The sequence below is a fragment of the Gekko japonicus genome, unplaced genomic scaffold (assembly GCF_001447785.1).
Source record: "Gekko japonicus isolate JY-2015 unplaced genomic scaffold, Gekko_japonicus_V1.1 scaffold298, whole genome shotgun sequence".
Classification (NCBI taxonomy): domain Eukaryota; kingdom Metazoa; phylum Chordata; class Lepidosauria; order Squamata; family Gekkonidae; genus Gekko; species Gekko japonicus.
Window position 1 is genome coordinate 680,241 of NW_015163615.1, and position 24,899 is coordinate 705,139.

A 24,899-nucleotide genomic window follows, 5' to 3' on the forward strand; every position below is an offset into this window, starting at 1 on the left:
TCCTTCCCTAGCTCAGCTTCTTCTTCTTCTTCTTGTGTCTACAACCAAATTAAGAACTGAATCATCGGCAGAACCAGGATTTCACACATGACATGCGGCACTATCTGAACTTTAGGTTGGTTGCACCCCAAACTTCTACAGAGCTACAGGATACACCTTATACTTGGACATTTATGGACAACTCACACTTTTAATATACCAAACTGAAAGAAGAAAATCTCTCCTGCTGATGAAGGCTCTTTGGAAAAAGTGTGTTATTTCTTATAATAAATATTTGGAAAGTGGGTGTAAGGGGGGATACCCCTGTTTGTGTAACAAAATAAAAAGGCACCAATTTTGAACGGTTATTGAACTTTTTGTTTTGCGAATTTACATTTTCACCTTTTGTTTAATATTAAGTCTAGCAAGTGGTTAACTTGCCTCAATTTCTCCTTGAGTGTTCCCTACTAATTGTACAATCTCAGTCTCATTCCAGAATCTCCTACTACCAAGCTGAGTTCCTTACTCACATTACTGAAGTTAAAATCCAGCTTCTCAGGGCATTGCTTGGGTCCTGACCTGAAAGGAAGTCCAGAGATTGTCTTCTGCGAATAAAGACAGATGGGGTCAGTCAGGAAGCAGTACAGGATGGAGGAAAGAAGTGCAAGGAAGGAAACTCCACTGCCCAAGGGCTGGAATAAGGCCAAAAGTATCTGCACTGTGAAGTGCTGGAAACAGGACTGAGAGCATGCAGTCAGGGAGGAGAAAAGAAGTCAAGGGCCAAGAAAGGACGTCGCAGCATACGCAACTGATTTTTCCAGAGTTCAGAGAGAAGAACTAACATTGTGTTATTATTCATATTCCAAAAGCATCATCCAGTTCCCCTGGGACACTCCTGTTAAGGCATCATGGTCTTTGGGAAGACTATCATGAGTGACTAGTGCTACTGAACAGTGTGGCTGATGTGTTGGGTATGCTTGACCAACATCTGGTATACTTAAGAGCAAAAAGGAAGTACACTAATTCAGAATGTGAGGGAATGATTGCCTCTGCATCCAGAGGATGGGCAATGGGATCTGTGTTGGTGTCATCATCAATGAGGTCTTGACACAGAGAACAACAGAAAAGGAATTCAGTTTTGTAAGCTGCCTTCGGACTTCACAGCTGAGCCTTTGGTACTATCAAAGATCTGCACACAGAGAAAAACAGGAGTAAATGGGAAGAACGAGGCCAGCCTTTCTTGTAGCATGGTAGTTGTGGCAGCTTCCATGCTGCAGCACACACTGTTTCACTCACCCATCAAAACAGCAATCATGGAATCACAATCACAAGCGTGTACCGGCTTGCATCCTGCATTTGTTTCCACTTGTGCTCCTCTTCCTCTGTTGTGGAGGTGGTCCTCTGCTATGTTCCTCTGATGCTAGTTATTACTCTGCTCATGCAAGCTCAATGTCTTTCAAGGAGTCGAAAAGAGTTCAGTGTGAGAAGAATGTGCTCTGGAGCACAGGACTGCCTCCACAATAAGAGGATGTAAGTGGAAACAAGGTATAGGATCCAAGCCATTGTATGGTGGTGAATATCTGAAAACTTGTCATTACTTTGGATGTTATTTTGTTATCACATAGCAAGCAGTTGTGATTGTGACTCCACAATTGCTGCTGAGGGGTATATAACTGGGGGAACAAATGCAGCTTGGGAACTGCCACAACTACAAAAGCAGTACAGCAATAACTGTGAACACAGCCAGTCATTTCAAGTCTCCAACAGCTTGTAGCACGGTGCAAAGCTACAAACAATTGCATGAAAACCTATTAGAGCCGCCCCATGAGAAGTTTTACAACTATCTCATAAGTGGTTGAGTGATTCCAGCAAAAACGAGGAATTAGAGGTCAATGGTCGACTCTGGAGGGATAGGAACTGTAAGGTTGGCGTGAATTATGAGTAGGTGGAAGAACACACCAACAAAATGCATGCTTAGATGAAAGACGGGCAGTGGGAAGATCACCGCTGAGTTTTAAAACATCACATTAAGTGGCTGCCAACAACAGTGGTTGTATTTCATTCCGGGCATCTGGACCCCAGTTCTCAGAGCCAGCGCTAAGCAATTACAACAGAGAAAGGCAGAAAATGCCAGGGAAAGCAATGGACAAGGAACCATGGCAAGGTTCACACAGAAGCTGAAGTTATGCCTCACATGGTCAGGTGGGAAGTTGTACTGCAGCTGCTGAATATCATGAGAGAAAAGTCGCTCCCAAAGCCTTCGGGCCCAGGCCACGCAGTCCCCCCAGCTATGTGGCTTCTCCTGAAGACTGGCTTGTACCAGTTCTAACACCTCCAGAACCTCTGCTTCTTCGGTCTCTGAGAAGCTGGGATCCCTGCAGACAGAGTCCAGGAGTAACCATGTTAGCCTGTGGCAGCCAAATAACAAGTCATGTAACACCACAGTGCTACAAGACACCTTATCTTCTTGTGCAGAGTGTGCTTTGTTTGTGGCAGGACCACAGAAAGGAACCTGCTGTCCAGCACGGCAGTAAAACTAAATTAACAACTTCTAAAAATGAGTAATTTCAAAAAACCACACCAAATAATTATGCTGGGAAGACACCTTCATTTTAAACAATATGTTCTTAGTCGTAAACAGAGTAGCATCAGCATTATCTTTCCAGGATCCAAAAGTAAGCCCACATAAACAGGTTTTATATTTCTTACTGAAAGCCATGAGACAGAAACACAAACAGATTTCATTCAATACTATTTCCACATTCTTGGGGAATTCACAGCATAGGTCACATAACCCTCTGAAGGCATATTAGAATCTGAACCCAAACAAGTAGGGTCTAAGGACAGAACTACGCATTACCTTTAGTTCTGTTATTATTTTTCCCTACGACTGTTTTGTTAACAATATGCTATAATCAGAGTTGCAACTGAAAGGGGGAGACTGGGGTGGAGGGAGAGCTACTTAACTTTTTCCACACACTTAAAATCATTACTCCCTTCAGTACCTGTAAGCTGTCCCCAATGGGGGTTCAAACAGCTAGGTGGGAGAACAATTTTCACCAGGAAAATAAGGAAAAGAATTAAACAGTACTTTTTCTGCTGTGTCAGTCTATCTCTTTAACTCACAGCACAAATATTTAATTTCATTTATTTATTTATTTACATCCTTCCCCAACGGGGACCCAAACTGGCGTAGATGGTTCTTTTCCTCCATTTTATCCTCACAACAGCCCTGTGAGGTAGGTTAGGCTGACAGTACTATGTTGCCCCTCCTTAAGAGTTAGGTCAGTAACCACATGTGTATGACAGCCCACCAAAAAGCTGAAAGCTACCAAGGTGAGAATTGCCTCTATCATTCTTGCAGCTGAATGAAAGGACTAACACGATAGAATTAGGTTGATTTCGCACTAGAGCTGCCGCGCTGTTGTGCTGCCGTTTGCCCCAGTTCTATTGGTCAATTTCACACCCGAAGCTGCGCGGTTGATTTTGACCCGTGGCTTCGCCCGATTTCCCCCACAGTTTTGTGATCCTGTTTTTTGAGGATCAACGAAACTGCGAGACAGCTCTAGTGCGAAATCAGCCTTAGTCTCATTTTCAGGTATGCGGTTAGAGTCTTTAAATAAGACAATGTATGAAGGGGAAGGGACAGGAAGATTTTTTGTATTTTGTTGTGTGTTCATTAATCCCACCCAGCCTCCCAAAAGGAGAGTGCATGGAGGTTATCTCAGTTTATCCTCACAATGAACTCAAACCCAGGGCTCAAATCCAGGTCTCTTTGATCTAATACAACACTAGATCCTCTACAACACACAGTAGAACACCAACCAGTAGAGAATGGGAAAAGGCAAAGGCCCCTCTGGCCATGACTGTTCTCAGGCAATGATCAGTAAAGGCCAATGGTCTCATGTTTGGACACCTGTGCTCACGGAGCAGATAATTTCTAGAACAAGATACAGTTTATTCTTCAGCCCAGACATTAGCAAACTTCCTCCCAGAGAGGAACTCCTAATCAAATCCACTTTCTTCTCAACACAGCCTTTCAGGATTCTCTTACTCCACACCCATTACCCACAATCCCATAGCCAACACCCTGCCTGACACTCACTGCAGAAATTTGTTGACGGTCTCTGCTGTCTTCCTGAAAAGACCCTCAAACTGATCTCGGGCCCACTGCAAAAAAGAGGAAAAGAATAGTGTCAGTGGCTACTTGGACTTCACTAGAAGATCTATTACCAGCACCTTTCACCTCCCCCCAGGTCTACCTGGTAAACACAGAGGGCCTAGCACAAAGGGCACTCCCTAGTGCTGCAGTGCTCCTTCTGACACCATACAATGGGCTCAGCATGACCGTGACCCACCTTGTCCTCCTCCCGTAGGAGTGCAGAGTAGAGGGGGATGTGTTCTCCTCTCTATTCCTGCCACAGAATGAGAAGCAGCAGCTGGAGTTCAGCACGTGAAGGAATTGGCCTGGCGATTGGGTGAAACAGATGGACCCCATATCCTGCTGTCAGCAATGCTGACAACCCCAGTGCTAGTGCAGCTACCTGCAAAGAGTAGGTGGAGCCAAGGGGCCAGGCAAGGCATAAAGAGGAGAGCCCGCTGGCAGCTGAGAAGTGAGCTTTCCCTTTTCAAGGATGGGCCAGCTAGAGAGAAAGGCAGGAGAGGGTCTGAGGGTCTGCGGAACTGATCTGCTGGTGAAAGAATGGAGAAGTGTGGATAAGAAGAGCAATCTACCTGTAGGGTGTGCTGGATGGTAGTGGGAAAGTAGCGCAGGGTGCAAAGAGGGTAGCTGTCCTCATCTCGATCCACGGCATGGCCATATGGCTCCGTCACAAAGGGCATAAGGACCTGAACGTGCCCTTTGGTGCCTTCCGTTCCAGAATCAAGCAGAGGCTTGAGGTACTTTGTGCACTGTTTACCCACATATGCTCCTGCAGGGAAGGGAAAATGAAAAGCTACCAGGAATACGGCTCCTTTGCAGATTCTTGTTTTTGGCTTACAACTCAGGTGCCAAGCTGGAAGCTCCTTTTGCAGATTCTTGTTTTTATTGCCTGGGCCTGAACTAGCAACAAAAGACATTATGGCAGAAGGGGAAATGGGACAGTTGATGGCATTATCCGAACAGTAATTATGGACTTTCTGCAGCCATGGTCCCTTCAAAGACTGCTGAATGGGAGGTTCAGCACAGAGGCAGATTGGGTCATATCCTACCAGTAAGGATGGGAGGAAGAGAGTCCATGGACAGCAGCCATCATACAGCACTGTCCTGTCCACACAGAACAAAGTGGGTGCCTTCTGAGCCTCCTTCCCATTTGCAGAGACCAAGGTTTGGCTTACAACTCAGGTGCCAAGCTGGAGGTGCCATAGCGGTCTTGCCAAATGCATACTGGGTTGACGGCGATTTGTGCACTAATACACTATTTTGCAATGGCTATTACTATCAATGATGCTTCCTAGCTGCGTGACATTTTTCCCGTGTTTTGAAAGCACAGACAATGCCTTTTCAACAGTCCTTTAAAAAAATCATAAAATTATGCATAAAATCCAAAATGCATACGAATATACCAAAAATGTAGAATACGTCTAAAAGTACGATGCCTATCTAAATCTATCTAAACCCCATTTCAGCATTTCTCCCTAATCATAGAGAATCTTTCATTAGCCACTGTCAATATTACTACTATTTTACTTATACCATTATCATCTCCATTCTTGACTATACCTCTTCAACAGTCCTGTGGGGTAGGCCAGTATTATTATCTTCACAGTACCTGTGAGAGAGCTGAGACTGAGAGGAAACATCTTCTTAAGGACACCTAGTAGAGTTCATGGCTGAGCTACGATCTGACCTGTAGACTTCCTGGCTTCTAACTCACAGTCGCATGACAAATATGACATCCCATATATTAGCGCTGTGGGTATTATTTGGATCTGCATTGGCAGCCTAGACCAGGAATGTTAGATTTGGACTGGGATGCCTTTAGAAGTCTAGGAAGGAAGCGAGAGCTACCCTGCTTATTCAAGCCTTCTTGCCCCTTGAGGTGATCCTGCTGGCTCTTCCTCAATCCTGATGTTAATATCAATCAGTGGCAATCCTGTGCATACTTTCTTGGGAGTAGGAGTAAATCCCTAATGAAACAGACTCTTCCAAGTAAACATGTATAGGATCCACATGAAGAAATGAAGCTGCCTTATACTGAGTCAGACAACTGGTTTATCACACTCAGCGCTGCTGTCTACTCTGACTGGCAGTGGCTCTCCAGGGTTTCAAGCAGACGTCTTCCAGATCACCTGCTACCTGGTCCTTTTAAATGGAGATTCTGAGAACTGAACCTGGGACCTTCTGCATGTGAAGCAGATTCTCTGCCATTCAACCATAAACTTTCCACTAACAGCTCACCGTACAGCCCTTTGTGAAGGGTTCCTGACCTGCAGGAACAGGTTAACTTTCCATCCAAGGGACACCAGGTGGCCAGGACAAAGCAGACTTTCAAGATCTATCTTGCATCCAGCGAATGGTCCACCTACAATGCTTTTCTTCCTCTGCTTTGAAAAGATTATGCCCTGAGCCATAGGGTATGGCTGGAAGGCATATGCTATAACAGACTACCTGAAGGCCTGGGTCTGGTCATGCTGGAATGGGAAATCTCCTGGGAACCCAGTGGATGTGGTCTTGAGTTCCATGATAGGTGGGACCTAAATTAAATAAATATGCAAGCTTCTTTTTCATCCACAAGGTTAAATCAAAAGATGTATGCAGCAGCTGCTATTAGTGACTCAAACACAAGAGTGGACAGAGTTACCAAAAGGGTAATTGTCTATATCTACACAGTTCTTTATTCTTGTCATGACCCCTTCCTTAGATTGTCCTTTTCTGCAGGGTTCAATCTTTCCTTCCTCTTCACCATCCTAGCATGTGCTACAAAAATGTCACAGTCCTGTTGAAACTGAAATAAAGGCTGTGAAGTGCTCTGAAAACATTTCACAAAGACCGAGTAAAGGATTATTTGTACAAAGTCAATGTCTGGAAAGAAATCCTGTTTACATACTTCATTCCAAACATGGTATGATCATGCCCACAGTACAGCAGGATAAGCATTGGTATGCCCTCTGGAACACTCACTGGCTTGCAGGCTGTCCAGGGCAGTGGCTACACCATCCAAGCCAAGGAAAAATTCATCTCCATAGTAGCACTCTGTATCAGACCCAACCTGATTTTGCTCAGCTGTTACACTGACACTGGGATTCATGAGCTTTATGGCAGCTGCTGCCACTTCTGACTTCCACTTCTATAGAGACAAAGAGAATATTATTACATGGAGCTAGAATGGAAATCAACAAAAATTACTCCATTTGGTCAATTGCCCAAAGCCATTAGCCAAGGTAGCATGAGAAACAGCCATATCAGAGCCTAGATTCTCCTTTTCAGCATCATGCATGGGTTTTTAATGTTCCTTGAGACACATTCCTTGGTCAATCTGCACCCCCATACATACACATTTCCCAAGTCTCTTTCTCACCATCATCTCTGCAAGACTTACAGATACATCCTGTGGTCGAAAGAGGAACTGACGGTTGAGGTTGGAATATTCAATTTTGTCCATGTCTGTCACGGTGATGTTCCCGCCCTCACAAGCAGCCAAGCCGATCATTGCAAGGTTCTTCAAGAGCTCGCAGCCAATGGCACCCGCTCCTACCTGAGGAAGTGGCAGTTAAGACTGATACAAGACCTAGGACATTCTGGATGCAGCTCTGAGCTTAGTTGATCTCAGAATCTCCTGTGGTAGGGTGGGGGATAAGGGGACAGGAGACACTTCCCAGTTATGTTGCTGTTTCTGGTACAAGAGTTTCCTTCATGTGAGTCTACTGGATTGGTTCCCATGAAAGAGTATGTGTAGAAAGCAGTTATTCAGAACGGAAACATATACCCATACTTTTCAGGCATAATTCACAAACAGGAAACTAGATTCCTATAGCTTTTGATTGCATTTCTCTCATGAGAAACTTAAGTTGGCTTTCATTTCTAACATGATGTTTTCTACTTGAATTCCTCCACACAGAAGAAGAAAAATTATGTTCAAAGAAACCTAAAATCAGATGGAATGATGTCTAGTGAAGTAAGAGAGTCTGATATAGACACTAGAAACATCATCAGGAAACCACTGCTGTCTCAACAGACTAATAATGTCCTTCAGGGAGTGGAAGGGAGCAGATATTATGAGGAACAACAGACTGTGCTCTTTCTCCTTGTGAAAAATGAATCACTGGACACAGTTTACACTACAGATGCTCATTAGCAAAAACTGGAGAGAAAGGGAAAATATTTGTCTTCAAAATACATTTTTGATTCCATCTGGCACTCTGAACTAAACCCTAATTTGTAACACAACAAGCACTGGAAGGAAAACCTAAAGCCTCATCCGATCTGTGTGCCAATTCATCGAATGTGTAACACATAAAGAACAATGTGAAACATTCAAACAAGAAAAAGGAGTAAAACCGGGATGTAATATCAACCCAACCCTCTTTTATCTAATAAATCAACTACGTTCCAAACCTTTTTGAAACTGTTGTGAAGTCCCAGATTACCAGTGTATGACTCAGCAACACACTACCTGTTACACACTAGTGACCTCACCATGCTCTCACCTACACAAGAAGCGACCTGTGCGAAAGTTTGAACCAGAAATCTAGAAAAAAAACATCACTACTTAAAAACACACAGGTGAAATTCATGGGGGGGAACAACATTCCACAGCACTCTAGACGAAGTGGCAATCCTATGCGATAAAAAATGGAATAAATCCCATTGAGCTATTAATTCACAGCCACATTTTGAAGAATATTGTTCCCTAATCAGCCGGACGTGAAGTTATAACTTTGGTTCTGTACTGAAAAATACAGAGCTATATTCCCTGTTCAGATCCTACAAAGCCCCATCCTCAGAGAGAGTCTTACTGTGCAATCTTATGCGGAGTTATAATAGGATGACATTGGAAGTATATTTATTCAGCAGTAAGTTTCACTTAATGCAAAGGGATGGAACTATTCCCTCCCAGCAACTGGCAACATCACAATTAATCCTTTAATCAGTCATTTCCTGATTTCATTAGGAACAGCAATACCACCATTTGCTCTCTTTTTTTTAATTGATCTGTCAGCATGGCTATTTCACTGGAGCGCACCTGTGGAGCTAAAAAACATGCACAAACAAAATGATCCTTGATGGATTGGGAAAAGGTTTAACTTGGCTTAGTGTATGGAACATTAAAGAGTGAAGGAGAGGAGCAGTGAAAGATAAGAAACATCCCTCCAGGACCTGTTAGATTCAAAAGTAGAGAAGCACCTCTTTCACCAGTGGAAGGAAGCAGGAGGGTATACCAAGCTGGGCAGTTTCAAAGGCTGCCTCTCCTTTGCTTAAAATCCAGCTATAAGAGACATTGGATATTCTTGATCAATACTCCCATCTCTTTACATTTCCATAAACAGACATCCACCCACCCCAATTTGGATCTGGAATGTAGCACTAGGAAGACAGAAGAGGCTTAAGTCCTTCTCCTATGGTCCTGATGCAACTTGGCTCTCTAGGGCCCCTGCCACACGGCAGGGGAAAAGACTCTTGGCGCGGCTTTTAAAAGCCGCACCAACATTGAGGCGCCGCGGCGGGATCCCATGGATCCCCTGGCCGCGGCGCCTTTTCTCCCCGGCGCGATCAAACGCCGGGGAGAAAACATGGCCCGAACGGGAGCCAGCCAAACTACGCATGTCCGAGCATGCGCAGTTCGGCTCCGGGCCGGGGTTGAGCCGGCGCAAGGAAGCGCCGGCGATCAAACGCCCGGCTTGAAGCGCACCTACACGTTGAACCACCCAAGGTAGGTGGTTCAATTTGCGCCGGATTAGGGCGGGGAAGGGCCAGTTCGGGCACGGAAGCAGGACGCTTCCCAGATGTTGTGGTGTGATCGCGCCGGTTTGATCCGGCCCTGAACTGGCCCGCAACTGGCCAAAATCCCCTCGTGTGGACGGGACCTAGAGGTATTATTTGCCCTGATCAGTAAATGTGTGAATGAGGAGCATATAAATTCTGCAGTCCTGATCCAAAATCCTAATCCAATCAGTGCTCCAAGACATTTTTAATAAGTTGTAAAATCAAGAAATGGTGGGGTGCTATCAACAACCTAATTGCTCCTCCTGCCAGGTGCATCAGTAGCACTTTGTTTTTCCATTTGGGCCAACATTGCAATTCTTCTTAAAGTAAAAAGAAAAGAAAAGAAAGAAATTAATGAAATTCCCCATAAGCCGTGTTTGGGGGGAAAACGAGAGGACAGCAAGGAAAACACTAGACCATAATTGCTTAACAGGGACAGCACTGGAATTATCTGCTACAACTTGTTTATGCAGTTATAACAATCCAAGACAGCATGGCTATTTTGAAGAGGACCTCAGTGGGATTACTTCTGAGTAAACATGCTTAGACTGGTGCTGAAAATCAATACAAAGTGCAATTCTAAGCAGACTTCAATGGACTTAGAAAGCCAGAACTCTGCTTTCGACTGTTCTATAAAATGCATTTCAAGAATGTAATTTATGCATGTCTGAGCCTAACAACTGAATGTGTTCTGAAACTTTATGGAAGGCCATCAAAACATTGCAGGAAAAAAAGCACTGCAATTTTTAAATCAAATTAGATATGCTAATTAGTTATAATCAGGGGCTTTTTATACATGTGCACCCCTAATTCTAAATTCTGCACCCAGAAGACTTGAATGCTATACTAAGAACAGATTAAGCAAATCAAGAAATATTATGCAAATTGGAGTCTCTTATAAATAGTCAATTTGCATTGTTTATTCTTACCCCAGGATTTGAGCTGCAGTAGGGAGGCATGCGCGTAGGAGAAGCTCTACTGTCTAAACTCAAGAGCTTTTTACTGAAGCTGCCTGCCCAATTTTAAATCTACCACAAAGCCATAGAGGCCACAAAACAGAACAAAGATTCTAACCCATGCCAAATTTCCCATAAAAGTTATGCATGCAGAACTGCAGATGGTGACACCCTTGGAAATAAACCTTACTGACCATTGCAATTGCCATTTTCATCATAAGCCATGCAGTTTTATTTTGTGGTAGTAAAATCTGGGGTCCACCTTTAAAAATTTGCTACACTTTGGGATGAAATCCTTCCAGGTTTCTTCACTGGCAACTATGTGAGCAAATGTTATATTTACAAAGGAACTCCAGCAACAGCTGCAGAGCAGATCTGGATTAGTTACTCATCATACAAAAATCATTATTCATCTTCTGGTGCAGTCAACGCTTCCTTCACCACAAGGCTCTGGAACAATAGGCACTGAAGTTAAGGGAAAAGTCAACCCACCAGTCTCATGTCATCAATGCCTAAATGAATAAACTATCTCCTGACCAGCAAAGGGAACAACCTAAAGTAAATGCCACTTTAAAAAAACCAACAACAGACCCACACAGGACATTTGAGAGACCTATGGATTTTTGTGCAAGCTATTTAACATTAGCAGACAGCCTCTCCACAGAGAAACAGGCAGTAATCATAACAAATGACAACTGTGAATGAGGAGGAACAAAACAGGCTTCATCCTCCCAGATCACGGCAACCAGTGTAAAAGGAAACAGACCAAGACTGAATTAAATTCAACAAGGAACAGTATCTAAATATGGAAAAGGGGGCAGAGAGCACTGGGTTACCCTGTAGCCCACCACTTGAGTAAAAACAGGCTCCAAGGAAAAGTGAAGCCGGAGGGTGGGGGGTGTCTCATTGCACCCTTTTTCTCTTCATTATCTGCCTACTCCATAGTCTGCCAATTTTTTCCCGGTTTAGAAAAGAGACAATGGGGGGGCATGGTAGAGGTTTATAAAATTATACATGGGGTGGAGAGAGTTGGCAAAGAGAAATTTTTCTCCCTCTCCAAAAGAACCAGAATTCAAGGGCATCCAATGAAGCTGATCGGCAGTAGATTCAGGACAGACAAAAGGAAATACTTCATTACACAGCAAGTGATTAAAATGTGGAATTTGCTGCCAGAGGATGTAGTGAGGGCCACAGGCATAAACAGCTTTAAAAGGGGATTAGACAGATTCATGGAGGATATCAGTGGTCACTATCCATGGTGACTAAAGAGAACATCTACGTTCAGAGGCAATCAGCTTGTGAATCCCAGAGCCAGAAGGCAACATCAGACCGGAGAAGGCCTCGGCCTCTATGCCCTGTTGTTTGGCCTCCAGAAGAACTGGTGGCCACTGTGTGAAACAGGATACTGGACTAGATGGACCATTGGCCTGATCCAGCAGGGCTCTTTTTATGTTCTTATGTAATGTGCTCCACACCCACCCCACTTTATATCACTGACCTATATCAGTGACACCCAAACTGTGTGCCAGGGAAGAATAGTGTGCTGCAAATTGGGTTGAAACGTGCCTTGCAAGCTAAGTTACCATGTAGGGTACATTGACCACTTCATGTCTGCCAGAGCAAAGGAGACCTAAGTCAATGCTGATCTCTCTGCTACAATAAGGGTAGAAACATAATTCCAAGAGACAGAATAAAAAAATAAGGACACACTAACATCCCGCACTCCAGTGGTACAGTGCTGGGGAATCCCAGAGGCATCATCATCATTGTCCAAAAAGAGTGGTCCCATTCTCATACCCAATTGACTGGGGAAAGCAAACAGCAAGTCTCTAGGAATCAATATTAGCTTGGTTACCCCATTGCCTTTTTACCAAGTACCAAAGCCAAGCAGCCCTGTACATTTACTCCTCTTAGGTCATGCCTTTAATATATTTCACATCAATGTACTTTACACAAAGAACCAGTGCAGACATTACATTTACTAAAGATTTTCCTCCCTCCCCACCCCACGTTTCAACTGATGACTTAAGTGAAAAGATAGCAGCTGCTCTTGTGATTAGAAAAGCTGCAAAATACTCTTTCTCTATTAATTATGGAAGAAGCCCCTACAATCTTTCAAAAGACTTGCTTGAGCTATTAGAGCACAAACTGCTAGAGAACTACCAGTACTTTTGAAGGAATTTGCATGAAAAGCTATTTAAGAGGGATAGCTGGCTGCACCCCAACCGCATTTAATCTTCTTAAGGACAGTTAAGCATTCCAGCATAACAACAACAAACCTTTTTGGAACTAAAGTATCTACCTTTTGAAGTCAAGAAACAGATCAACAAAGCCAGAATGGTACCCAGAGAAAACATGTTGCAAGAAAGGCCCAAAAGAGAGAATAACAGAACACCATTAGTGGTCACATGCAGCTCTCAACTCAAAACAGTTCAACACATCATCACCAACTTACAACCTCTACTGAATAATTTTTTAAAATTTTTTTATTTACATGTGATTTATATACCGCCCATGACCCCTAATGGGTCTCAGAGCGGTTCACAGAGTACTACAACAACGTAGTTGATGCCTATCTAGGGCCACAATGCAGTGAGGGGAAGGGATATCCTACCAGCACCCTTTTTATGGCATAGTCTTTCTGCTCCGGCAGCTTCGTTGTTTTTCCCGCGATCCGGATGGCTGTCGGCCAGGCTCGAGCAGGCTTTTTCTTTTGATGTTCTCTCCTTCGGAGCGCCGCGTCTCGGGCGCAGCTTTGCGGCCAATGTCCCAACGGCTCCTGCCGCGCTGTGTCCCGCGTCATCGCATTGCTCCAACTCCGCCTCCGCTCGGTCCGGCCGCTGCCTTCCTGGGTCGCTCTCCACCGCCATTTCTTTCTCGCCGCCGCCGTCTCTCCTTTTCCTCGCCGCTGCCGATCTCCTTCCCAGCGCAGAGCCAGGAGGAGGGTGCCCCCTGCCACCTAGGGCAGGTACCCATTCCTCTTAGAGCCGCTGGGTTGGCGGGAGCTGGGGCGGGGGCCGGGGGCTCAACCCGGCTGCAGTGGGAATTCGAACAGCCTTTATGTCTGTTTGCTACAGATGTTAACCGCAGGTGTCATATTGCCTGCACCACCGCTCCCTCAGACAGTTCTCTTTCAGAAGTACTGGGTGGCAAACCTTTTCTTGCACACAGACAGCTCCCCTATCCTAAAGAACTTCTCACCCACAATAACACAACATCTAATTTGAATATGGACAGTAGTACCAAAGCTTGTAATAAACCCAGATGCCAACTTTGCTGCCACATAACACCCAGAAAACACGGAGGAATTTCAGACAGGCGATATATTCCGGAAGAGGAACGGTTCCCAAACGGTTTCTGGTCTGTCATTTCAGACAGAACCGTTTGAGAACTGGTTCCCTTTCGGAATATATTTATCATTTCATACACAATTGCTTCTGCCCCGTTTAGGAAACGGGGCTGAAGCGTTTTACCTGTCAACCGCTTCCAAGTACTCCTCAGTTTCCTCTCCCGGTTCCGATGTGCTTTTTCCCGCCGTTTATCGCCCGCGCGGGCGATAAACGGCTTTTTAAAAAACCGTTTGCTTTATAGCGCTATAGCGCTATAACGGAATAGCATTATATCAACCCCATTGGAATGCATGGAGTGTTTTGTTATACTGCTATAGTGCTCTAAAGCGAACGTTTAAAAAAAAGCCGGAGATCACCCGCACGGGTGAAAAACGGCGGGGGGAAAGCGGGAAAAAGCGATGCAGTCTGAAATGGCAAGACCGCTTCAGATCCAGCTCTTTACCGGAAGGGGAAAGCCATGTGTGAAATGGCAGCCCTATACCGGTTCACTTAAAAACGGATCATTACCGGCTTGAAACCGGGTTAAAAACGGATCATTACCGGCTTGAAACCGGGTGAAACTGGGTAATGTGAAATTCCCCACAATCACTGGACCTAACAACAACTATACCATCTCAGACTTATTCACTTGCTCATTACCTAACATTGTATATGCCATTAAACGCCAAGAATGCACTTCAGTTCTCTACATAGGGCAAACAGGTCAAGCCCTACATCAAAGGATAAAAAGGTAAAGGTAAAGGTTCCCTTGCTCGAAAGCCAGCCGAATCCGACTCTAGGGTTGCGGTGCTCATCTCCGTTTCCAAGCCGAAGAGCCAGCACTGTCCGAAGACATTTCCGTGGTCATGTGGCCGGCATGACTAAACACCAAGGTGCACGGAACACTGTTACCTTCCCACTGAAGTGGTACCTATTTATCTACTTGCAATTTCTTGCTTTTGAACTGCTAGGTTGGCAGGAGCTGGAACTAGAGACAGGAGCTCACTCCATCATGCAGCACACTCGGGTCTCGAACTGCTGAACTACTGACCTTCCACAGCCTGCAGTTCCGCATTTTAACCACTTGAGCCACCACAGCTCCATATACATCAAAGGATAAATGGACACAGATCTGATATCAAGAATCACAAAACCAAGAGCATTTCAACCTCCCAGGGCACTCAATAGGGGACTTCAAAGTAGCTGTTTTATTGCAAAGGAATTTCAGAAACAGACTGGAATGGGAGATTGCTGAACTAAGTTATTACAACACTCAGGACAATGGAACCCCCAGGGCTTAATAGAGATCTTGGCTCCTTATGTCACTATACATGCTAAGTCACTCAGTTCTTGCTTACATCCAGAATTAAACTTTGTTGGTTTTAAAGGTGCCACTGGACTCAAAATTCGTTCTCACATCTGTTAACTCTTTTATTATTTGTATGTCAATTTGCTTCTATGCACAGTTGTGACAGACTGCAAAGAAAAGCAGGCTTTTAAAAATGCTGTTTGTATCAGAGTCAGGGAGTTCAAGAATTAATCTTCCCTGGAGTGAAGAGCTTATGTGGTTGGCTGTTCTACTTGCTCTCTAACTGGCCAACATTATCTGAGAGAGGAAATAAAACAGCTGATCTGGAGGGAAGACACATCTTTCACCTTTGTATTTTGCAATTTGGTCTTTCTAACATCTGGATTAACAGGGGGTTTGGCTTCTGAGGGAAGAGACATTTGGGAGTAGGGTTGCCAACCTCCAGGTGGTACCTGGAAATCTCCTGCTATTACAACTGATCCCCAGGCAACAGAGATCAGCTGGAGAAAATGGCCACTTGGAAAATTGGACTCTATGGCATTATGCCCCAAACACCTTCCTCCTGAGACTTCACCCCCAAAATCTCCAGGTATTTTTCAATCTTGAGCTGGGAACACTATTTGGGAGTGAGTGTTTTCTGACAGGCAATAGTCAGAAAAGTACTTCTACAGAAAGAAGAAGAGAAACCCCATTGTCTAAATATATTAAAACTGCTCTGAAGGAGAACTTAAATTCTCAGTCAGAAAAGCTACAGAGCAGCCTTATACAGACAAAATATACTGGAGAAGTAGTTGGCAGAAGGTCTGGGTAGTTAGAATGAACTCCCAGACAAGCCAAATAGTAAAAGGAGTTATTGCTTCTTAGGGACAAGGAGAATAACTTCCCACCAGTGAAAGGGGCTGGGAAGAGAACCTTGGTCTGTGATAAAGGGGAGAAGCTTAGACACCTCAGGAGGAGTTAATGAAAAGCTGTATTATCTAAAGGAAAACATAGAACTCTGAAGGAAGGAATCTAGAAACATCAATAAGAACTGTGTTAGTGTTGAATTATACTAAACAAAGCACCTCTCAAAGAAAGAAATAGAAAGCCTTGAAACAAAACTACAAATACACTCTCTTGATTATTTACCTCAGCATTCTCAAAACCTTGACTATTCCTATTATACATATAATCCCTGCCTGTTTAATAAAAATCCTTTTTCTGTTTTTGAAAGTTAATTTGCCTCAAGTGCCATTTTCAAGGGTTGAAAAAACTGGACAGCTCCTGTATCTTCAGTAGAGTTCCTGAACTGAGAAAAAGCCTTAACTAAATATCTAAACACAGGGCGGGACAGTCAAGTCTTTAAAGACAAAGAATATATACACGCTACTGTAGGACTACTCAGTCACCGAGGAAAAACCTGCCAGACAGTTGGGGAGATACAGGGGTTTGTCAGGGGAGATACAGGGGTTACCAAAATGTGTTATTGCAATCTTAGCCCCCCAAATCTCCAGGTATTTCCCTACTCAGAGCTGGCAACCCTACTCTCCTCAGTGCCTGTTGCTAGGCAACCAAACTTCGTTCTGTCAGTAAAAGACCTATTTTGGCCTTTCGGAGAAAATTCATTGGGGCCAGTCCTGACTAGGGTCACCAGCTCCAGGTTGGGAAATTTTGTGGTGGAGTCTATGGAAGCTAGAGTTTAGGGAGGGGAGCGGCCTCTGGTGAACAGAATGCTATAGAGCCCACTCTCCAAAGCAGTTATTTTCTCCAGGGAGAGAGAGATTTGTTGTCTGGAGTTCAGTTGTGATACCAGGCGATACCACAGCCAGTGCGGCGTAGCAGTTAGAGCTTCAGAGCAGGGTCTGCCAGACCCAGGTTCTTACTGTGGAAGCTGAGTGGGTGATTTTGGACCAGTCACAGACTTTCAGCCTAACCTACCTCACAGGGTTGTTGTGCAAGTCGGAAGTGGGAGAGGAGAATGATGTAAGCTGCTTTGGTCCCCACTGCAGAGAAAGACTGTACTTTTCCTACTGGGGAACCACTGTTGCCAATCTACAGGTTAGGGCTGAAGATCACTCAGAATTACAACTGCTCTCTAGATGGCAGAGATCAGTTCCCCTGGAGAAAATGGCGGACTCTCTGTCCTTATACCCTGCTGAGATGCCCCCCCATGACAGCCAGTGTGATGCAGCAGTCAGGGCTTTAGAGCATGGTAGAAGTTGCAGATGTGTGGGGGAGATGGAAAGCAAATAAAGGTAGGCTGATGATTGGGTGGGAAGGAGATAGTGTTGCCAACTCCAGGTTGGGAAATTCCTGGAGATTTGAGGGGTGGCACCTGGAGAAGAAGAGGTTTGAGGAGGGGTGGGACCTCAGACAGGTACAATGCCATAGACTTCACCCTCTAAACCAGCCATTCCCTCCTGCGGAACCATTGTTGCCAATCTCCAGATGAGGGCTGGAGATCACTTAGAATTACAACTGCTCTCCAGGAGGGAGGGGAGAGGAGATGGAAAGCTGAACTCAAGAGGGGCAGATAAAGGTAGGTTGATGCTTGGCTGGGAAGTAAATAGGCTTGCCAACTCCAGGTTGGGAAATTCCTGGAGATTTGAGGAGTGGAGCCTGGGGAGGGTGGAGTTTGAGGAGGGGTTAGAACTCAGACAGGTACAATGCCATAGACTCCACCCTCCAAACCAGCCATTTCTTCCTGGGGAACCATTGTTGTCAATCTCCAGGAGAGGGCTGGAGATCACTCCAAATTACAACTGCTCTTCAGGTAGCAGAGATCAGTTCCACTGGAGAAAATGGTGGACTCTGTGTCATTATACCCTGCTGAGGTCGCTACAACAAATTGACACTGAGTGCCCAAGGCCGGGGAACTCTCCCAGAGCCTCTTTCTAGAGCTTGTTGTATTTATTTCCACAATGGGTCTTATTCCTAGTTCTAGAATAAGTTACCTAAGAAGGACGCAGACTGTTTTCAGGACAAAGTTGGGAAATCTTCTAGTCAGTGATATTTATGATGTTACTGTATGCCTTGATTTACAGAAAACGGCTGATCTATACAACTCACTGGATTCTTCAAAGTCTCTGATTCTGTGGGTCCCATTTACTACTAACATACTTGGCCCTCTCCCATCTTCCTGTCACTTTTTACAGGCCTAACCCACATAAGTCACACCTGTACCAAGTATAACCTCCCATTCTCAATTTGCTTTTGGGACCTTTCTTCATACAACCACCCTGATCCCACATCCAGCCTGTTCAACTCACCACAAAGTATTTCTGCTTCCCAAGCTGTTTCTGGAAGTCAGCACCAAAAATGGCAAGTTGCCCATCATAGCGGCTGCCACGCTGTCAGAAAGCAGAGATGGCAGATATTAGTTATCCATAAGGAATGCTCCAAGCAGGGGGAAATGGGCGGTTAAAAACAGTTTTTAAGGGGCCAATCACTACCAGCTCCAATTGCTGCAGAATTAGGACTCCTTTTGAACAGTAGTTCAGTCAAGTAACAAAAAAAGAGAAGTTTCCTAGCAGCCTAAAGTGATTGACTTTGACAGGAATGATCTATCAGAAGAAGTCCACCATGAAAGTCCACCATGAGCAGATTGAAGGGCAAAACAAGATATGTCAGGATGAGATAGACTTGCTTATCCATCTGTTTAACCACTCCATACATTAGCTTGGATCCAGCAGGACATGTTTTTGGATGGAAAGATTTTCACCTGCATGACTTTTGTATCCCCCCCACCCCATTGCAGCACCAGTATTTTGAGCTGGGTCTGGTAACATGTGAGGTTTTAACCACAGTCTGATGTATTTAAAGATATTTAATGGATGAATTTATTTATTTGTTTAATTGAATTTCTAACCCACCCTTCCCTGCACAGCAGGGCTCAGGGCAGGTTACAACGTCAAATGTATACAATAAGTTAAAACATTTTAAAACAATTTGAAATATTAAAACCTATACAGCAAGATAGCAGTCGAAGACAGTTAATGGGCACTCCCAGAGAACTTTCAGTATGTATGCCCACAGATGTAACCAAATGTTGGGCAGATGGTAGAAAGTAACGAGCAAGCAGTGCCACACTGATGGCGCAATGTAGGGGCAGGGGAGGCCAATGGAGTTGGATCTCCACTGGCCTCAACCAAAGGCCTAGTGGAACATCTCCATTTTACAGGCCCTGTGGAACTGCAACAAGTCCCGCAGGACCCTGATCTCACCTGGGAGAGTGTTCCACCAGGGCGGAGCCACAACCAAGAAGGCTCTGGCTCTGGTTGAGGCTAAGCTGATCTCCTTTGGACCAGGGACCACCAGCAGATGTTGATCTATGGAGCATAAAGCTCTCCGGTGAACATATGGGGAGAGACGGTCCTGTAGATTTGTTGGTCCCAGACCGCACAGGGCTTTAAAGGTTAATAATAATTCAGAAGGAGGTGCCTGGTATAACCTATGGGGTCAAGGCCCCCACAGGCCCACTTGTGGCTACAGCTTGACTCTTATTTTCTTGTATTCCCTTTTTGATGTCAGTATCAGACACACACCACCATATTCACCTATTAGGAGTATTGGGAAGACAGGTTAACAACAGACATGGTGGCTGTATCATGTCAATTTTGGGCTCTCTCTCCAGTAAATGACAGGTCTGTGTGCGCATACAGAGCTCTGATTCCATCCAAGCCAAGATACTGTGATGAAAACGTACAAACAGAAGAGTTTATCACTCACTGGAGCACAGTCTTCCTCAGTCAGCAACACGCCATGGTCCTCCTCAGGCAGGCATTCATAGGCATCAAAATACAGCCACTGGTTCAGAGGAGTGAATTTCCCAGAGGCTGCCTGCAGGCAGAAGAAGAAGGGGGGAAATTTACTCAGACATTCCTCTGGAGGAACTGCACTTTTTTTGTTTGTGTGGGGCAGAAGGGTATTTCCCTCAAGGGTCACAGAAGCCTCAGGAATAATCATACCATAAAGCTTGCCACCTTTGATCCTTGAGCAAACTCTTGTGCCTGTAACAAATATATAACAGGCAGAAATTCAATAGGAAAAGCTTCCTTAATTCTTCCATGTAGGTTTGGAGCTCTGGGTTGGGAAATACCTGGAGATTTTGGGAGTGCAGTCGGGGGGGGGGAGGTATAATGCCATATAACGCCTCAGCAGGGTATAATACCATGGAGCCCACCCTCCAAAGCAGCCATTTTCTCCAGGAGATCTGATCTTGCTTGTCTGGAAATCAGCTGTAATAGCAGTAGATCTCCAGATGCCAGCTGGAGGTTGGCAACCCCATCTCCATGCCAGGAAGAGCTGCATTTTTTTTGTTTCCTGCCTATTATGCACTAGTTCAAAGGCACAAGAGCTCTGCCACAGGAGAAAAAGAAATGGTAAAACTCTCACCATTCTTCACAGCTTCAGTCAGGTCACACTGTTGACCACACATTTGTCATGGGACTCTAAGGATGTTCCCTGACTCTCTATTTGTGGCCAGAAAGCAATTTATTCAGCACTAAAGAACACATGTGAAAAACAGAGCAGAATTCTAATCCTTAGAAATTCGCTGCAACTGGTAACTTAGCTAGTTCGTATTCACTGTGCTTTGAAATCATCCAATGAAAAATGAACTTTTCGTAGGTTTGAATAACCAAATTCCTGACTATAACTATGGGAAGGAGTTTTCTTTTTGTATCCTTTTTATATAAATGAACTTTCTCCTTCAGCAGAAAGTCAGATTTTGAAAAATGACATGGGATGAAAGCTTGTGCTCAGAGCCCAAAGGGAGTAGGGTAGGTAGGAAAGAAGACAAAAAACTGGCAGGAAAAAAAAAGGTAACTGGAGCCAAATCTTTTTGAGAAGCCTGGGAACAAGAGACGGGATGTTGCAAGGCAAAGTTAACCTTCCCACACTGACATCTGGTAAAGTTAATAATAACAATAACACTGGCAAGCCAATCCATCCTCTGTTCCATTTGCCATCAAATCCTGCAGAGTACTTCAGCCAGCACCATGACCTCGATGGCCCAAGCTAGCCTGATCTCGTAAGATCTTGGAAACTAAGCTGGGTCGGCCCTGGTTAGTATCTGGATGGGAGACCACCAAGGAAGTCCAGGGTCACTACGCAGAAGCAGGCAATGGCAAACCACCTCTGAACCGCCTCTTACCTTGAAAACCCTACAGGGTTGCCACAAATCGGCTACAACTTGACGGCACTTTCCACCACCACTTCAGCCATCTAGGTAGATGGTAGCTCGTTTCTGTACTGTTATGTGTTTATTCTGTTTTCAGCCAGGCTTTGAGGTGCTGCAGGGGAGCTAGAAAATCGATCCATGCTGCCATCTGACAACTCTAAAGAATCCGATATTCCACTTTGGAGCAGAGCTGAGACCTTGCCTAACCTGAGCCACAAAATAATCACAGATAATGCTCCCTGTTTAGGATCTTCCACACCAGTGCCAGATCCTGCTCTATTTGGTTAACAACAACACTTTTCAGATATACAAATGTGTTAAGTGTTCAAAGTTCTAAAGTCAGTATTATCACCCCCATGCTGTGGATTAAGGGTTTACAGTTGAGATCTAGTGCCTTGCCTAAAAACCTCTATCAATTTCATTGTCGAGGCAAAATTTGAACCAGGGATTTAGGGTTGTGCTGTCAGTCTCTTAAGCCCTTTGCAATCATTAAAATTAACTGTGTGCAAGGGAAGCACACACAGAGGCTGTGGTCAAACTGGAAGGTTGGCGCAGTATGGTCACACTGCTAATCTCTCAGCTTCATTTGGGAACAGAGAATCTTGGTCAGACACCACACCCTTGAGCATCTTTACAGTGTGCAGGGGCTGCAGCTGATCGTTCACAGTGTTACAGCGAGTCATCCATGCAGTGTTTTTTTAAAAAAGGTTTCCTCGTGCATGAGTTTATGCACACGTCGCGAATTGCGAGTAGGGGAAAAAAACTGCCTGGAATGGATTGGACAGTTCAGACTTCCCATCAGTTTTGTGACATTCAGACATTCGGAAACACAGGATAAATGCGCGGACATCCATAAGCACCGGACTTTCTTCGGTGGCTGTTTACTCTGCATCCAACTCGTCATACGATGGGGTGAATATGACTGGGGCACAGGCACCAGATGTGGCTGTGTGAATGAGCCCATAAGGGAACAGCAACTATATCGGGCCAAACTGCCTGTCTGACTGCAGCCATAGTCTGGTCCTCTTGATCCAAGTGGTTGCCATGTTGTGTGAGCAGGGTAACATGGGAATTTTTCTGCTTTAAGCAACTGAAAAATCCCAGTTTTTAGGGTACCTATTTGCACAAATCAGAGTTAGAAAATACACTGTTCACACAACTGGTAACGACACGTATCAAGAGGACTGTGCTCTGTGCAATCTCCCCTTCCCCACAGTTGGTCATAATGAAGGGAAAGCACTTTACACACTATGCTATACTAGCTTTCATGCTGTGTAATTACCCTTAATAGACCTGAACTATGCTCGTGGGCAGCAGGAGAGATGTGACAGAACACAATGCTAAGACCAGGGTGTTCAATCGCTTTAATGCAAAAGAGAGAGAAAATAGGCTCATAACAATACAATCATTCCACTCTTCACCAAAAAGCACTAAATCAGACTTTAAAATCAAATGATAACAAACCTCTCCCAGATGTGGCACTGAAACATGCACAGAGGCAAGCACTAGCAAGACTTAAATTGAGTATCCTTAAGGGGGTGCTTCTTTTGATAACAATGGCTGTTAGGTGGTGGTCCTACTTGTTGACTGAACTGATCACAAGACAAGGCCCTCTTCAAAAATCAAAGTCTAGTATTTTAAAAACTGTTTCAAAGCCTGAGATGCCATCTAGTGGCTATTCTACAAAACAGAAACAAAAACAACATATATACACTTGCCTGTGAACAAAAAGGCTGCATCCACACAGTGGAGATTCTCCGTATTGCATTAATTTTGTCCACATTTCCCCCCCTTCTTTGCCACTGGAGGATTTTTAGGGCCTTTTAAAAATCAGTAAATGATGCAGTGCTATAACATTATAGCACTATGTGTACACGTGTTAAGTGCTGTCAAGTGACAGCCAACTTATGACAACCCCAGCAACGAGCTTTCAAGGCATGTGAGACACAGAGGTGGTCTGCCAGCATCTTCTTCTGCAGAGTCTTCCTTGGCGATCTCCTGTCCAAGTACCAACCCTGCTTAGCTTCCAAGATCTGAAGAGGTTGGGCTATACCATGCTGCCTTCCTTCTCTTAGCACTATAGCAATTACCATTTTTTTAAAAAAAGCCTCAGAAAGCTCTCTGGTTGTGCGGTAGGGAAAATGGTGACTGTGAGGGGCTGGAAGAAGGGGAAAGACTTTTGTGGGCATGACTTTTGAAAATCCACACTTCCCATCCAGATGGCTTGGACTATGCTCTTCATGAAAAGATTGTTGCAAAGCAGATTTGGAAAGGACAGGAAAAGGATGATTTGAGAACAAGTAGAACATGACATTGTGTGGATGTTCCCCAAAAAGTGTTCCAGTTTGGAGGTCAAAGTGGAGAAAAAGCACATGAAAGCAGTCAAAGAAAGAAAGATTTATAATCGAGTTCAAAAGGGACTATGTATCTCTTGTCATGTCTTACGTCCTCTGTTCTTGCTGAGTGAATAAAAACTACATATGGGTAGAAGATGAAGAAATTAGTTATTATATTTTATATTTTGTACCAATGAAGTCCAAGATAATGTATATGTTTTATTTTAGATTATCATAAAGGATTGTAATATACCCTTTGAACAATTAAAGTGCTAGAGAATATGAAGGACCTTGTTTCCCTGCTCCTATTTTGGAAATGCACGTATGGGAGCAGTCAGAAACCATGCAGGAGTGGCTCCACATATTATTAGCAACAGATGTTTGAATACTTCCTGCTTCCAGTATTTGCACTTGCAGTATAATGCCTGAGGGAGAACTTGCACATGGAAAATTCACAAACTACATGTGCATCTCCCCCCTGCGAATTTCTCAACATATTGGAACTGCAAACAGCAGAACCTCAAACAGTATTAGGCGCTCACACATCCAGTTACTGACACTTCGGAAAAATGTCTGAAGGAGCTCTGAGGCACACATCTTGACAATGGGGGAACAATTTGATTCATATCATAGTGCCAAACTACACAATACAATTTCAGACCAGTCCAAAGTTATTTGCCTCAGGGCTGTTTCAGCTCAGGAACAATTCTGCAGGAGGGAAGGCAGGAATTCCATCTCCACACACCACAGTCCCAAACCAATTTGGGCTGCTGCCACATACTTTTACAACACAACCTCTATAGCTGTTGTGTGGAAGCAAGTTGGGTCCCAGAAACCCAGGCCTAGTTCGTTATTGTATCATGTCGTTTGTTCCATATGTACAAAAAATCTCAAGAGGTAGCCCT

General features: G+C 44.4%; 1 protein-coding gene across 1 annotated transcript in view; it reads right to left on the reverse strand.

Annotated features, from left to right (window-relative positions):
• The window catches only part of UBA7 (ubiquitin-like modifier activating enzyme 7), a 54,739-nt gene that overhangs the window by 17,839 nt on the left and 12,001 nt on the right, over positions 1–24,899 (reverse strand). Inside the window, 8 exon segments of the mRNA XM_015407406.1 lie at positions 510–584; positions 2,174–2,354; positions 4,085–4,149; positions 4,714–4,910; positions 7,103–7,268; positions 7,521–7,676; positions 18,747–18,827; positions 20,206–20,316. Coding sequence (XP_015262892.1) covers positions 510–584; positions 2,174–2,354; positions 4,085–4,149; positions 4,714–4,910; positions 7,103–7,268; positions 7,521–7,676; positions 18,747–18,827; positions 20,206–20,316 — 1,032 coding nt within the window.